The following is a 14,039-nucleotide window of genomic DNA, read 5'->3' as shown; positions in this document are numbered from 1 at the left end:
CTTGTCCTCAAAGGTCTCTTGTGTCTCTAAAATTCTAGAGTTCACATTTCCCATATCTGAAATAATAGTCACGGGGATCTGTTGTAATGTCTTAGTCAAGTTTGTATGTCATTCATTTTAAGGTCTTGATTTCTGAGTACAGGAAGGTCCTACTTAAACCTGCTAGATCAAAATGCAATTTGATAAAGTTATAGTAGTAGCTATTTTTTCTCTTTCTCTTGTTTTTCTCTCTTTTTAAAGAAAAAAAATTGAATGATTATTCTTTACCTTGTTATAAGATAAATAGCATCTAATATAGCAAATACAGGAGTGCATTTGTAAAGTCTGATTCCACATCAGTTGTTTACAACATTATTTGAACATTTTGGCTGTTGTCTCATGCCCCATGTTAGAATGGGTTGGAGTGTTTCAAATCTAATACACAGTGAGCTCTTCTTTAAACTCTAATAAAGCTGGGCTGGTCACCTATTTGGGAAGCAGCCATTAGACAATCCCTGGGGCCATGTTGAGCACTATGGGGTCCCAGCCGTGCAGGCACTGGCTTGCCGGCCAGCCCGATAATTGGGGCACAGAGTGTGTCCTGTGGTGACCACATGAGGCTGCAGTGTGTGGCTTTCCAGAGGGAACACCCTGGCTCCTTCCTGGGAAGGATCGATCTCTTTCCCGGTGTGTGGGGAGGGAACCTTTGACTCACGGCTTGCATCTGTTCCGCAGCACACCAGTGCTGGTGCAGAAGGCTCTGGCCAAGCCCTGGCGTCCCCCGGCTCCTGTCTGGAGGAGTTTAGAAGTGCGCCATTCATCGAGTGTCACGGCCGTGGGACCTGTAATTACTACGCAAACGCTTACAGCTTTTGGCTCGCCACCATAGAGAGGAGCGAGATGTTCAAGTAAGTGGGAGCACTGCTTTTTTGCAGGCTGCTGGCCCCTTTGTGACTTTATTTTTTAATCATCCGCGATCCGTAACACCTTCCAATGCAAAGTCTCAAAGATGGTTAGTAATGAATATTTGATGCTGTTTGACATGGGCAGATGACCGAGACGATTTTCAAAGGCAGACCTTGAGTCATAGGTTTAATTTTTTCATTTACCGAAGAACCATGAAAGAAAAAGGTGATTTTCCATGTTTTCTAGGTGAATGTACTAAAATGTAATTAAAGCAACTGAAATCTCCAGCGCATGTGTGAAATGCGGTATATTAATAATCCCAGGCAGAAGAAGTGAGCAGCGTTCATTTTCATGTCATTTATAACACTGATCATAATGTACACTTTGTGTAAGTTCTGAGTGACTTCACAAGGTATTTTTTTTAGACCTGTGCAAATAAAAATTAATTTCAGCACAAATTCAGCTGAAATTGAGAGGGAAGACCCTTCCTTCCTTTTCCATTACAAAAATCTCACCTTTAAAATGACTGTCCCAAGTGGCTACTAACCTTGCTGGAGTTGACTGGGAGCCGGTCCGGTCCCCGAAGGCCAGGAGCACATAATGAACCCTCTATCTGGAGCCCCAGCTGCAGCCCCGCTGGAGCCAATGCAGAAGGCTGATGGAGCTGGCACAGCTGCTTACTGTTCATTTCCAGAACAAGTGCTTCTCACCCCTGGAGATAAGCCTTTCCGTCTTCACCTTTTTGGAGAGAATTATATGGAACTCTGCTATGATCCTGTCTCTTTCCAGCTTAGATAGTAAGAGGCAGAACAACATACACGCTCCTCTAATTCATTATTCATCCAAAAAGTGCCGCGTGCCTAACTGGTGGTTTATTGGAGCCTTTCAAGGAACTGGAGACTTGACATCCATGCTGCAGATAGAGTTTCACCATTCACTACCAAAATGAGTGCACTTTGTTCATGCCTCAGCCCCTGCAGTGTCCTCTTATAAGGTTGATAAGTAATGATGGGTTTTTTTTTTTTTAACCAGCAGCCTGATACAATAAACTAAAATGTTTTCCCAAAGCAAATTAGGTAAGATCCCATTCATTTAAATAATAAACTTGAGGGTACTAGAATTTGCACCAAAAGTTAATAAAATAAGCAGCCTCAATTTTAGGATGAAGCACTCTCATAAATGGCTATTTTAATTTAATTAAATTAATTAATTAATTTATTTATTTTTATTTTAATAGAATTTTCTCAGTACCAATTTTAGTTCAGATTTTACCTTTTCAACAATCAAAATAATGTAGAGTTTCTAAGCTTGAGAAACACTTAGGACATTAAATGTCTTTCCCTCTTTTTGGCCTCAAAGCAGACCATCTGCATAGACATCCTTCAAAAGTTATAAAAGTATTTCGAGGTCTAGGGAATTACTCCGGATTTATTACTCGTCACATCATTCCACAAATATTTAATGAACACTTACTATGTGTGTAAAGTGTTGCAGAGAAGAATAATATCTTCTTCTTACCCTGGAGGAGTTTATGATCTAGTGGAGGAGAAAGGAAAAAAAGTGAAATTGTAGTACGAGGAGGCAGGGTGGCACAGAGGGGAATGGCCAAGGCTTCGGAGCCAGACTGATGTGGTGGGACTTCAGCTGTGCCCTAAGGGGCTGTGGGCACTGGGGCAGGTGCCAGGGCCTGGTGTGCAGATGGTAACCTGCAGTGTTCTGTGTGCGTGGGACCGTGTGTGCACTGCACCCAGCACATGCCTGCTCACTGGGTGGTACCAGGTTGGGGCCTGATGCCAGGGGCTGGGCTGATCCCTTAGAGATTTCTGAGCAGGGCAGGAGTGCCATGTTTCTGATGTGCTGTGAGATGATGGCCAATGGTGTGTCTCTGCGTTGTGTTTTAGGAAGCCCACGCCGTCCACCTTGAAGGCAGGGGAGCTGCGCACGCACGTCAGCCGCTGCCAAGTCTGTATGAGAAGAACATAATGAAGCCTGACTCAGCTAATGTCACAACATGGTGCTACTTCTTCTTCTTTTTGTTAACAGCAACGAACCCTAGAAATATATCCTGTGTACCTCACTGTCCAATATGAAAACCGTAAAGTGCCTTATAGGAATTCGCGTAACTAACACACCCTGCTTCATTGACCTCTACTTGCTGAAGGAGAAAAAGACAGCGATAAGCTTTCAATAGTGGCATACCAAATGGCACTTTTGATGAAATAAAATATCAATATTTTCTGCAATCCAATGCACTGATGTGTGAAGTGAGAACTCCATCAGAAAACCAAAGGGTGCTAGGAGGTGTGGGTGCCTTCCATACTGTTTGCCCATTTTCATTCTTGTATTATAATTAATTTTCTACCCCCGGAGATAAATGTTTGTTTATATCACTGTCTAGCTGTTTCAAAATTTAGGTCCCTTGGTCTGTACAAATAATAGCAATGTAAAAATGGTTTTTTGAACCTCCAAATGGAATTACAGACTCAGTAGCCATATCTTCCAACCCCCCAATATAAATTTCTGTCTTTCTGCTATGTGTGGTACTTTGCAGCTGCTTTTGCAGAAATCACAATTTTCCTGTGGAATAAAGATGGTCCAAAAATAGTCGAAAATTAAATATATATATATATTAGTAATTTATATAGATGTCAGCAATTAGGCAGATCAAGGTTTAGTTTAACTTCCACTGTTAAAATAAAGCTTACATAGTTTTCTTCCTTTGAAAGACTGTGCTGTCCTTTAACATAGGTTTTTAAAGACTAGGATATTGAATGTGAAACATCCATTTTCATTGTTCACTTCTAAACCAAAAATTATGTATTGCCAAAACCAAACCCAGGTTCATGAATATGGTGTCTATTATAGTGAAACATGTACTTTGAGCTTATTGTTTTTATTCTGTATTAAATATCATCAGGGTTTTAAACACTAATCACAAACTGAATGACTTGACTTCAAAAGCAACAACCTTAAAGGCCGTCATTTCATTAGTATTCCTCATTCTGCATCCTGGCTTGAAAAACAGCTCTGTTGAATCACAGTATCAGTATTTTCACACGTAAGCACATTCGGGCCATTTCCGTGGTTTCTCGTGAGCTGTGTTCACAGACCTCAGCAGGGCGTCGCATGGACCGCAGGAGGGCAAATTCGGACCGCTAGGCCTGAAACGACATTTCACTAAAAGTCTCCAAAACATTTCTAAGACTACTAAGGCCTTTTATGTAATTTCTTTAAATGTGTATTTCTTAAGAATTCAAATTTGTAATAAAACTATTTGTATAAAAATTAAGCTTTTATTAATTTGTCGCTAGTATTGCCACAGACGCATTAAAAGAAACTTACTGCACAAGCTGCTAATAAATTTGTAAGCTTTGCATACCTTAGATCATTTTTATTTTGCACTTCTTCCAAATGAGAGTCACAGACTGGGGGTGATTTATAGTGACTACAACAAGGAAAAAAAGATTGGTGTTCTCCATCTCTTCCTCTTTCGTCGCCTCCTCACTCCCTCCTTTGCATCCTTCCATCTGTCCCCCCAGAGAGCTGTCATCTATCTCTCCATCCATCCATTCATTCACTGTACAAATGCCAGTTCCCAGGCATTGGTTAAGTAGAAGATAGACAGCGATGAATAGCACACATATATAGCCATTAAGTGTGAATCCACTGGGGGTTAGAGCTGAGATTTTAGTTATATTAGGAGTGGAGCAGAGGGCTGGATTCCAAGTATTACTTGATATAGGAAAAAAAAAAATAGATGGCTGATTTCTTTTCCCTAATGACTTAAGCTTCAGTTTGAACTGGATCAGAATATAGTCCACGGAGAATGAATGAGTTACTGAATACTCAGAAAAAAGCTCTCAATACGATGATGCTGTCAGTTAACTCACCCACCAGAGCTATCCTGAAGACAGGACAGAAGGTGAACACGCAGCACAGCGCTCCAGGCAGGCCAAGAGGCAGGGACCCGATTCGCCACCTTTTCGCCACTTTTGACAAAACCAGTGAAAAGCGTTCTTTCGCTCTCCTTAGTATATAGAAGGGTAGAGAAGAAAATTAAAATCGTTAGGCTTAGTTTCTACTGAAGTTACTGAGAGGTATTAAGAGCCACTTCAGAGCATTTCGTACATGTACATATATTTTGTGTACAAAATTTTGAACACGTATATACATATACATATCTATGTATAAAGTTCATTTATCATGTTTATTATATACAATTTAGTATCCCTAGGAAAGTACAAGGAAGATAATATAACACTGTGGATCCCAACATTCAAATTCCGTGCATCTTATACCTGTTATTCTGAAAGCAGTTTTTATGTTTTTTAAATTAACTTACAGTAAAACTGACTTATTTGGATGTACATTTCTATGAATTGTGAACTTATAAATAGGTTCACATACCCATAACCAAATCAGCATGCAGAACGGTTTCATCACCTAAAAACCTTCAAACCTGCACTATGTATAACACGCTCAGGCACCCTAACCTGGTCATCAACCATGGAACTCTCCCCCATCATAGATGGTCTATTCAAGAATGGAACAATAGACTTGAAACTGTCTTCTTTCACTGAGCATAATGTATTTGACATTCCTCCAAGTCATTATGTGTATCAATAGTTTGTTCCTTTTTACTGCTGAGTGGGATGGCATTTTATAGACATACCACCCTTCACTTATCTATTCACCTGTTGAAGGATATTTGGGTTGTTTCTGGGTTTTGGTGATTATAAATAGGAATAAACATTCACATTCAGGTTTGCATGTGAATGTAAGTCTTCCTTACTTTAGGATAAATGCCCAGTACTAAGACAGCTGTGCCATAGGGGAAGTGTGTGTTTAATGTTTTAAGGAGCTGCCAAACCGTCTTCCAGGATGGCTGCACCATGGTACCTTCCACAGCAACCAATGGGAGCTCCAGTGGCTCCACATCCCCTCCAGTATTTGACTTTGCCAGCAATTTTTCTATGTGTGTGTGGTCTTCTCACAAGTATATAGTGGCATTAACTATGGTTAATTTGCATTTCTCTAATGGTTAATGATGTTGAACAGTTTTTGGCTGTCTGTATATCTTGTATATGCTTTTTTTTAAAGTGTTTGTTAAGCCTTTGCTCAGTCTTTTTAAAACTTTTATTTTATTTTATTTTTAGATGGGGTCTTACTCTGTTGCCCAGGCTGGACTGCAGTGGCCTAATCTCGGCTTGCTGTAACCTCCACCTCCTGGGCTCAAGTGATCCTCCCACCTCAGCCTCCTGAGTAGCTGGAACTGCAGGTGTGTGTGCCACGCACCCAGCTAATTTTTTTTGTATTTTTGTAGAGACTGGGTTTCACCATGTTGTCTAGGCTGGCCTCCAACTCCTAGACTCAAGTGATCTGCCCACCTTGGCCTCCCAAAGTGCTGGGATTACAGGCGTGAGCCACCGTGTCCGGCCCCTTTGCTCAGGTTTTCAATTAGGTTGCTCGTTTTCATACTGTTGCATTCTGAAAGTTTTTCGCATATTCTGGTTACAAGTCCATTTTTGGATAAGTGATTTGCAAATTCATCCACTTGATGTCTTTCACAGAGCTAAACTTTTTTGCTTTTTAAAATTTCAGCTTTTATTTTAGATACAGCGGTGTATATGCAGGATTGTTACACAGGTGTATAGTACCAGGTGGTAAGGGTGGTACCCAATAGGTAGCTTTTCAACCCAGGCCCCATCCTCCCTCCCCACTGTAGTATTCTGCAGTGTTGATTGTTCCCATGTTTATGTCCATGTGTAAAGCTAAACTTTTTAATTTTGGTGATATCCAACTTATCAATTTTTGTTTTCTTCCATTGGACATGCTTTTGCTGTTATGGTTAAGAACCCGTTGATGTACCCTAGCTCACAAATATTTTCTCTTGTCTTTTCTTCTCAAAGTTTTATGGTTTTACTTACTACATTTCGATTTGTAATCCATTTTTTAATTGATGAAATTCACATAACGTAAAATTCACCATGTTAAGGTGAACAATTCGGTGGCATGTAGTACATTCACAATGCTGTGCCACCACCTGTGTCTAGTTCTAAGCCACCTGCTTCTAGTACTAAGCCAGCTTCATCTAGCACTAAACCACCTACATCTAGTTGTAAACCAGCTGCATCTAGTACTAAATTACCTGCACCTAGCACTAAACCTCCTACATCTAGTTCTAAACCACCTGCATCTAGTTCTAAACCACCTGCATCTAGTTCTAAACCAGCTGCATCTAGTACTAAACCATCTGCATCTAGTACTAAACCATCTGCATTTAGCTCTAAACCACCTGCATCTAGTGCTAAATCCCCTTCATCTAGTTCTAAACCAGCTGCATCTAGTACTAAACCAGCTGCATCTAGTTCTAAACAACCTGTTTCTAGTGCTAAACCACCTTCATCTAGTTCTAAACCACCTACATCTAGTAGTAAACCAACTGCATCTAGTTCCAAACCAGCTGCATCTAGTTCTAAACCACCTGCATCTAGTTCTAAATCAGTTGCACCTAGTTCTAAATCAGTTGCATCTAGTTCTAACTCAGTTGCATCTAGTTCTAAACCACCTGCATCTAGTTCTAAATCAGTTGCATCTAGTTCTAAACCACCTGCATCTAGCTCTAAACCAGTTGCATCTAGCTCTAAACCACCTGCATCTAGTTCTAAACCACCTGCATCTAGCTCTAAACCACCTGCATCTAGTTCTAAATCAGTTGCATCTAGTACTAAACCATCTGCATCTAGTTCTAAACCACCTGCATCTAGTTCTAAATCAGTTGCATCTAGTACTAAACCATCTGCATGTAGTTCTAAATCAGCTGCACCTAGTTCTAAACCACCTGCATCTAGTTATAAACTACCTTCATCTAGTTCTAAACCAGCTGCATCTAGTATTAAACCACCTGCACCTAGTTCTAAACCACCCGCATTCAGTTCTAAATCAGTTGCATCTCATACTAAACCACCTCCATCTAGTACTAAACGACCTGCATCTAGTACTTAACCACTTGTATCTAGTACTAAACCACTTGTGTCTAGTTCCAAAACTAGTTCCATCACACCAAAGCCCCATGCCCATTCAGAAGTCACACCCCATTCCCTCCCTTCCCTTCTGTCCCTGGCAAACACCAGTCTGCTTTCTGACTCTATACATTTGCCTACTTTGGATATTTCATAAAGTGCATGACTTTCGTGTGTGCTTTCTTTCACTTAGCATGATCTTCTCAAGGTTATCCACATTGTGGCATGCATCAGTACTTCGATCACTTTTATGGCTGTATAACTTCCATCATGTAAATATGCTACATTTTCTTTATCCACTCACCCATTCATGAACATGTGGACTATCTTGATGTTTGGCTACTGTGAATAGTGTTGCTGTGCACGTGCATTTGTTTGAGCTCCTGTTTTCTTTTCTTTCTTTTTTTTTTTTTTTTTTGAGATGGAGTCTCGCTGTGCCGCCCAGGCTGAAGTGCAGTGGCACCATCTCAGCTCACTGCAAGCTCCGCCTTCTGGGTTCAGGCCATTCTCCTGCCTCAGCCTTTCCAGTAGCTGGGACTACAGGCGCCCGCCACCACGCCCGGCTAATTTTTTGTATTTTTAGTAGAGACGGGGTTTCACCATGTTAGCTAGGATGGTCTCGATCTCCTGACCTCGTGATCCACCCACCTCAATTCTTTAGGGTATCTACCTAGGAATGGAATTGCTGAGTCTGTGTTTAACTTTTTGAGGAACTGCCAAACTCTTTTCCACAGAGGCTGAACTGTTTTACACTCCCACCAACAGTGATGCGGGCTCCATTTCCTCTACGTCCTTGTCCACACTTATGATTTTCCAATTTTTGATTATAACCATCTTAGTGGGTGTGAAGGGGTCATGGTTTTGATTTGCGTTTTCCTAATTTTTCATGATGCTCTGCATCTTTTCAATGTGCTTCTTGGCCATTTATGTATTGAGTAGACATTTGAAATGTTTACTCAATTTCTTTTCCATTTTAAATTAGGTTGTTTGTCTTTTTGTTATTTATTTACTTTTGAGACAGGGTCTCACTCTTTCACCCAGGCTGGAGTGCAGTGGCACAATCATGGCTCACTGCAGCCTCAACCTCCCAGGTTCCGGTGATCCACCCACATCAACCTCCTGAATAGCTAGGACTACAACAGGTATGCGCCACCACACTCAGCTAATTTCTCTAATTTTTTTTTTTTAGAGATGGGGTCTCACTATGTTGCCAGGAATGCGCTCAAACTCCTGGGCTCAAGCGATCCTCCTGCCTGGGCCCCCCAAACTACTGGGATTACAGTTGTGCACCACCATGCCTGACCCATCTTTTTGTTGTTTACTTGTAAGCATTCCTCATATATTCTGAATAGTAGACCCTTATCAGATACATGATTTGCAAATATATTTTCCTATTATGAAGATTGTCTTTTTACTTTTTTAATAATGTACGTTAGTGCACAAAGGTTTTTAATGTTGATGAAGTACGATTTATCTATTTTTCATCTGTTGCTCATGCCTTTAATGTCATATCTAAGAATCCATTGCCAGATCCAAGGTCATGAATATTTACTCCTATGTTTTCTTCTATTTCTTCCTTTTCTTATTTCACCCCTCCTACACACACACCTCCTTTTCTTTTTCTTGCCTCTTTGTACTCTCCAGAATTTTTAGTACAATGTTAAATAGGAGTGGTGAATGTGGGCATTCTTCCCTTGTTCTTGATCTTAAGAAAAAAGTATTTAGTCTTTCATCATTAAATATGACGTTTACTACAGGGTTTAAAAAAAAAAACAGATATCTTTATCCCTGTAAGTATCATGAGTGGATATCAAATGTTGTTGAATGCCTTTTCTGCATCAACGACAATCCCATATGCAATCCCATATGATAGGATTATATGGCCTTTCTTCTTCAGCTTGTTGAAACAGTGGATAATAGTGATTGATAATCAAAGATCAGACCAGTTTTATATTTCTGGGATAAAGCCCACTTGGTCATGATATGTTATTCTTTTTATATATTGAGCATTTGATCTGCTAGTACTTACTAGAGTTTCTTATGTCTGTGTTAGTGAGGAAAATTGCTTTTAACTTTATTTTCTTATATTACCTTTGGCTTTTCTATGAAATAATGCCATTTGCAAAAAAAAAAAAAAATGAGCTAGGAAATATTCCCATCTCTTCTGTTTTCTGGAAGACATTATGTAGAGTTGTTTTTTTTTTTTTAGATATTTAATAGAATTTGTCAATAAAACCATTTGGTCCTGCAAATTTCCTTTCTTGGTAGGTTTTCAACTATAAAATTTAAGTTACAAATAGTTATAGGACTATTCAAGATATCTATTTCATCTTGGACGAGTTATATAACTTTTTCTTTCAAGGATTAGTTCATACTAAGTTGTCGAATTTGTGGGTGTAGAGTTATTCCTAGTATTCTATTATCTCCATGTCTGTGAAGCCTGTAGCGGCATTTATTATTTCTTTCCTGATATTGAAGATTTTCATCTTCCATCTTTTTCTTTGTCAAATTCATTAGAAGTTTGTCAATATTATTGATCTTTTCAGAGAACCAGCTTTTGGATTTACTGATTTTTTTCTATTTTTTCTGCCTTCAATTTCAACAATTTTTTTCTCTTATCTTTATTATTTCCTTTCATGTTCTTATTTTGTGTTTATTTTGCTCTTCTTTTTCTAGTTTCTTAAGGTGTAAGCGTACATGATTAATTTGAGACTTTTTTCTTTTTAAATGTAAGCATTTGATGCTATATATTTCCCTCTAAGCACTGATTTACCTGCATCCCATGAATTGTTTGTATTTTCATTTACATTCAATTCAAAATAAGTTTTAATTTCTTTGATACTTCCTATGATCCATGGCTTATTTGGAAGTATGTTGCTTAGTTTCCAAATGTTTGTAGATTTTTCTGTTATATTTCTGTTTTTGATATCTGGTTTAATTTCATTATGATCACAGCACATACTACATATGCTTTCAATAATTGTGCATTTGTTAAAGTTTCTTTTATTCTTTCTTGGTGAGTGTTCCATGTACAATTGAAAAGAATATGTATTCTATTAGTGTTGGATAGATTGTTCTATAAATGTAGTTTATGATCCACTTGGTTGATGGTATTGCTCAGTTCTTTTATATCCCTTTGATTTTCTGTCTATAGTTCTGTCATTTACTGAGAGATGAATGTTGAAGTTTCCAATTTTTTTATGGATTTTTAAATTTCTTCTTTCAGTTGGAACAGTTTGCTTTTTCTATTTTTAAGTTCCATTATTAGGGGTGCACACGGTTAGTATTGTTCTGACTTCTTGGTGAGTCAACTCTTTTACCATTATACTACCTGCCTTTTTATGTCTGGGAATTAGTTTTTGCTCCAAAATCTACTTTGTCTGATATTAATATAGCCACTCCATCTTTCTTTTGATTGCTATTTGCTTGATAAGTCTTCTCTATTTTGTTATTTGTATCCTATCCATATTCTTATATTTGAAGCAAGGTTCTTGCTGACAACATATAGTCGGGTCATATTTTTCAAATCTGTTCTGGCAATCTTTGTATTTTAATTAGTGTGTTTAGACTGGGTTTGTGTTTAAAGCAATTATTGGTATGTTTGGATTTAAGTCTAGCTTTTTATTATTGGTTTTCTATATGCTACTGTTCATTTTCTCTTTTTCTGCCTTTTTTTGTTATTTACACATTTTCTAGTTTGCTATTTTAGCTTACTTGTGTTGTTTCCTACATTGATATATTTTTAAAACCCCCAAAAAAAGTCTTTCATATTTACCCAGCTATTTCCCATTTATATTTTACTTTCTTTATTCTTGATGTTTCAAAGTACCTTTTAGAATAATTTTTCTTATGTTCAAAGAACTTCCCTTAACAATTCTTTTAGAGAAATATATATTCTTTTAGTTTTTCTTCACTTGAAAAATGTCTTTATTTCACCTCTACTGGGTATTTTTTTCCACTGGACATAGAATTCTAATAGTTCTTCGCCTTCAACAATTTAAATCTATTGTTTACTTTCTTTCCTTCTGGCCTCTATTTAGTTTCTGATAATAAACCCTGAGTCATTCAAATTGGTGTTCCCCTCTAAGTAATGTGCTGTCTCTGGCTACTTTTAGGATTTCTCATTCTCTCTAACTTTCAGACATTTAATTATGACATGTCTGTGTGTGGATTGGGTTCTTTAGCTTTGTGAGTCCGTAGATGTATGTCTTTCTCTTACGGAAAATGTTGGTGTTTGGGGGTTTTTGCAGGCCAATGATTGGGTCAGGTTCCAGGCTGCAAGCTTCAATTCACCTTCTATAGGTAGATCTGTTTTTGCGGTACTATTCAGATCTGTCCTGCATGCGTGCCCACCAATGGCCTGTCTGGGTGTGGGCAGTTTCGGCAGTTTTCAGTTTGGTAGCTGTTTAGAGTCAGATCTATGCACGCACACATCAAAGATGAGTCCAGGAGTCCATGAATATTTTACTGGATCTCCTTCTCTCATTCCAGCCTCCCACTGAACTCCCCATTACTTTTCAGATCCTAACATTCCTCTTGTTGACTCTTTGTTTCTAAAATTGTGTCTTCACTTACTCTGCACATAATTTCTGTGGCTGCAGCCATATCTGGGCTAAACAGCAGGAGAACTGGAGAAAAAATATGGTAAAATTCTCCTGCTTTGGTGGTACATCTAAATCTGGTTTTCTTTCCCAGTCTGTCTGCTACTGTTCACTGACAGAGTCCTCTAATAGCTGCCCCATGCACTCAGCAGGAGGGACAGGCTGGAGTGGCCTGCTAAACTTTACATGGGACTGGCACCAGCCACAATAGCAATTTAGAAGCATACAGAGTACTTGTTTTGATGGTTTTAAGTATGCTGGTGATAAACAGAAGATAATCAAATGATTCACCTTTGGTCATTTAAAAAATCTTTTCACTCTCTTTTCTAAAGCTTGAACACACCATAGTCTACCAATTTAGTTAACTATCGTTCATGGGCTTTTCGATTTTAATGGCTGTATGCTGGCTCTTTCCATGCACTTTTTCAGTCTAGCTTACTGGACTTTAAATTACATGCATTAGCTTGTACTCATTTGGGGTACCATCACTTTTACACCAGAATTCTTCAAGCCTAAGACTCAGTGCACCCATCCTGTATCTGAACCCAAGAGTCATTTTGTTATCCTCATAAAACTAGACAAATCTGAGTTCAGATGCTGACTCTGCCACTTACAAACTTGTGACCTTGGGTAAGATATAAAACCTCTCAGAGATCAGTACAAATTAGGTCATTTTTACTTGTAATTCTTCCAAATCAGAATCATAGACTGAGAAGGATTTACAAAAAAAGGGAAAACCTGTTTGGCTGTATCACTCATCATCCTTCTACTCATTCTCTGCTTCCTTCCATCTGTTCCTTCCATCCACTCATCCATCCATCCATCCATCCATCATCCATCCATCATCCATCCATCATCCATACATACATTCATCTGTTCATCCATCCATCTACTCATCCATCAGTTCATCCATCCATCCATCCATCCATCCATCCACTGATCTATCTCTTCATCATTCATATTCTGCATGCTTATTATTTCCCAGGTACTAGGTTAGGTACAGGATAAATGGAAATCAATAATGTTGCCCTTAAGAAGTGTTGTGCAAAAAAAAAAAAAAAAAAAGTTGTGGAAGAAACCTGTAATTTGTCAGGTTAAAGAATTTAAAAAGTAGTTATGCAATAGATAGGGTGAGGTTGAGGGTTGGATTACAAATGGAATAAAGGTTGCCCACATCTGAATGTTGCCTGGAAGATTAAATGAGAAATATACAAGACGAAGTGCACACGGCGTCTCTTCCTTCATCCAGGCCCCGTGTGAGGTCCAGGGATGCAATGTCACGGTATAGCCCCTGCCTCATGAGACTTTATACCAGTGTGGATTGTTTTCCTCTCTCTTTCTGCATTTTCCTTTACATGTGTGTCTAAATCATTCTGAGGATAATTTTGTGGTCAACTTCATTTCTACCTGAATGACAAATTCCCTATATTTAAATCCCATGATGCAAAAATAGCATTTAGTTTTATTGGACCTAAGATGATCTCTCTGCAATATTAAAAGGTGTCCCCTAGAGTAATTTTTAAGTATCTGA

At 38.7% G+C, this 14,039-nt stretch overlaps 1 protein-coding gene across 1 annotated transcript in view; it reads left to right on the top strand.

Moving 5' to 3' along the window:
• The window catches only part of COL4A1 (collagen type IV alpha 1 chain), a 157,929-nt gene extending 153,665 nt beyond the window's left edge, over positions 1–4,264 (top strand). Inside the window, exons 51-52 of the mRNA XM_054447361.2 lie at positions 715–887; positions 2,787–4,264. Coding sequence (XP_054303336.2) covers positions 715–887; positions 2,787–2,868 — 255 coding nt within the window. The 3' untranslated portion in view covers positions 2,869–4,264. The remainder of the gene's footprint in view (positions 1–714; positions 888–2,786) is intronic.
• The last annotated feature ends 9,775 nt before the right edge of the window (positions 4,265–14,039 follow it).

The sequence above is a fragment of the Pongo pygmaeus genome, chromosome 14 (genome assembly GCF_028885625.2).
Source record: "Pongo pygmaeus isolate AG05252 chromosome 14, NHGRI_mPonPyg2-v2.0_pri, whole genome shotgun sequence".
NCBI classification, from domain to species: domain Eukaryota; kingdom Metazoa; phylum Chordata; class Mammalia; order Primates; family Hominidae; genus Pongo; species Pongo pygmaeus.
Note: the sequence above shows the minus strand (reverse complement) of the source record. Positions and strands in the feature narration are given on the sequence as shown.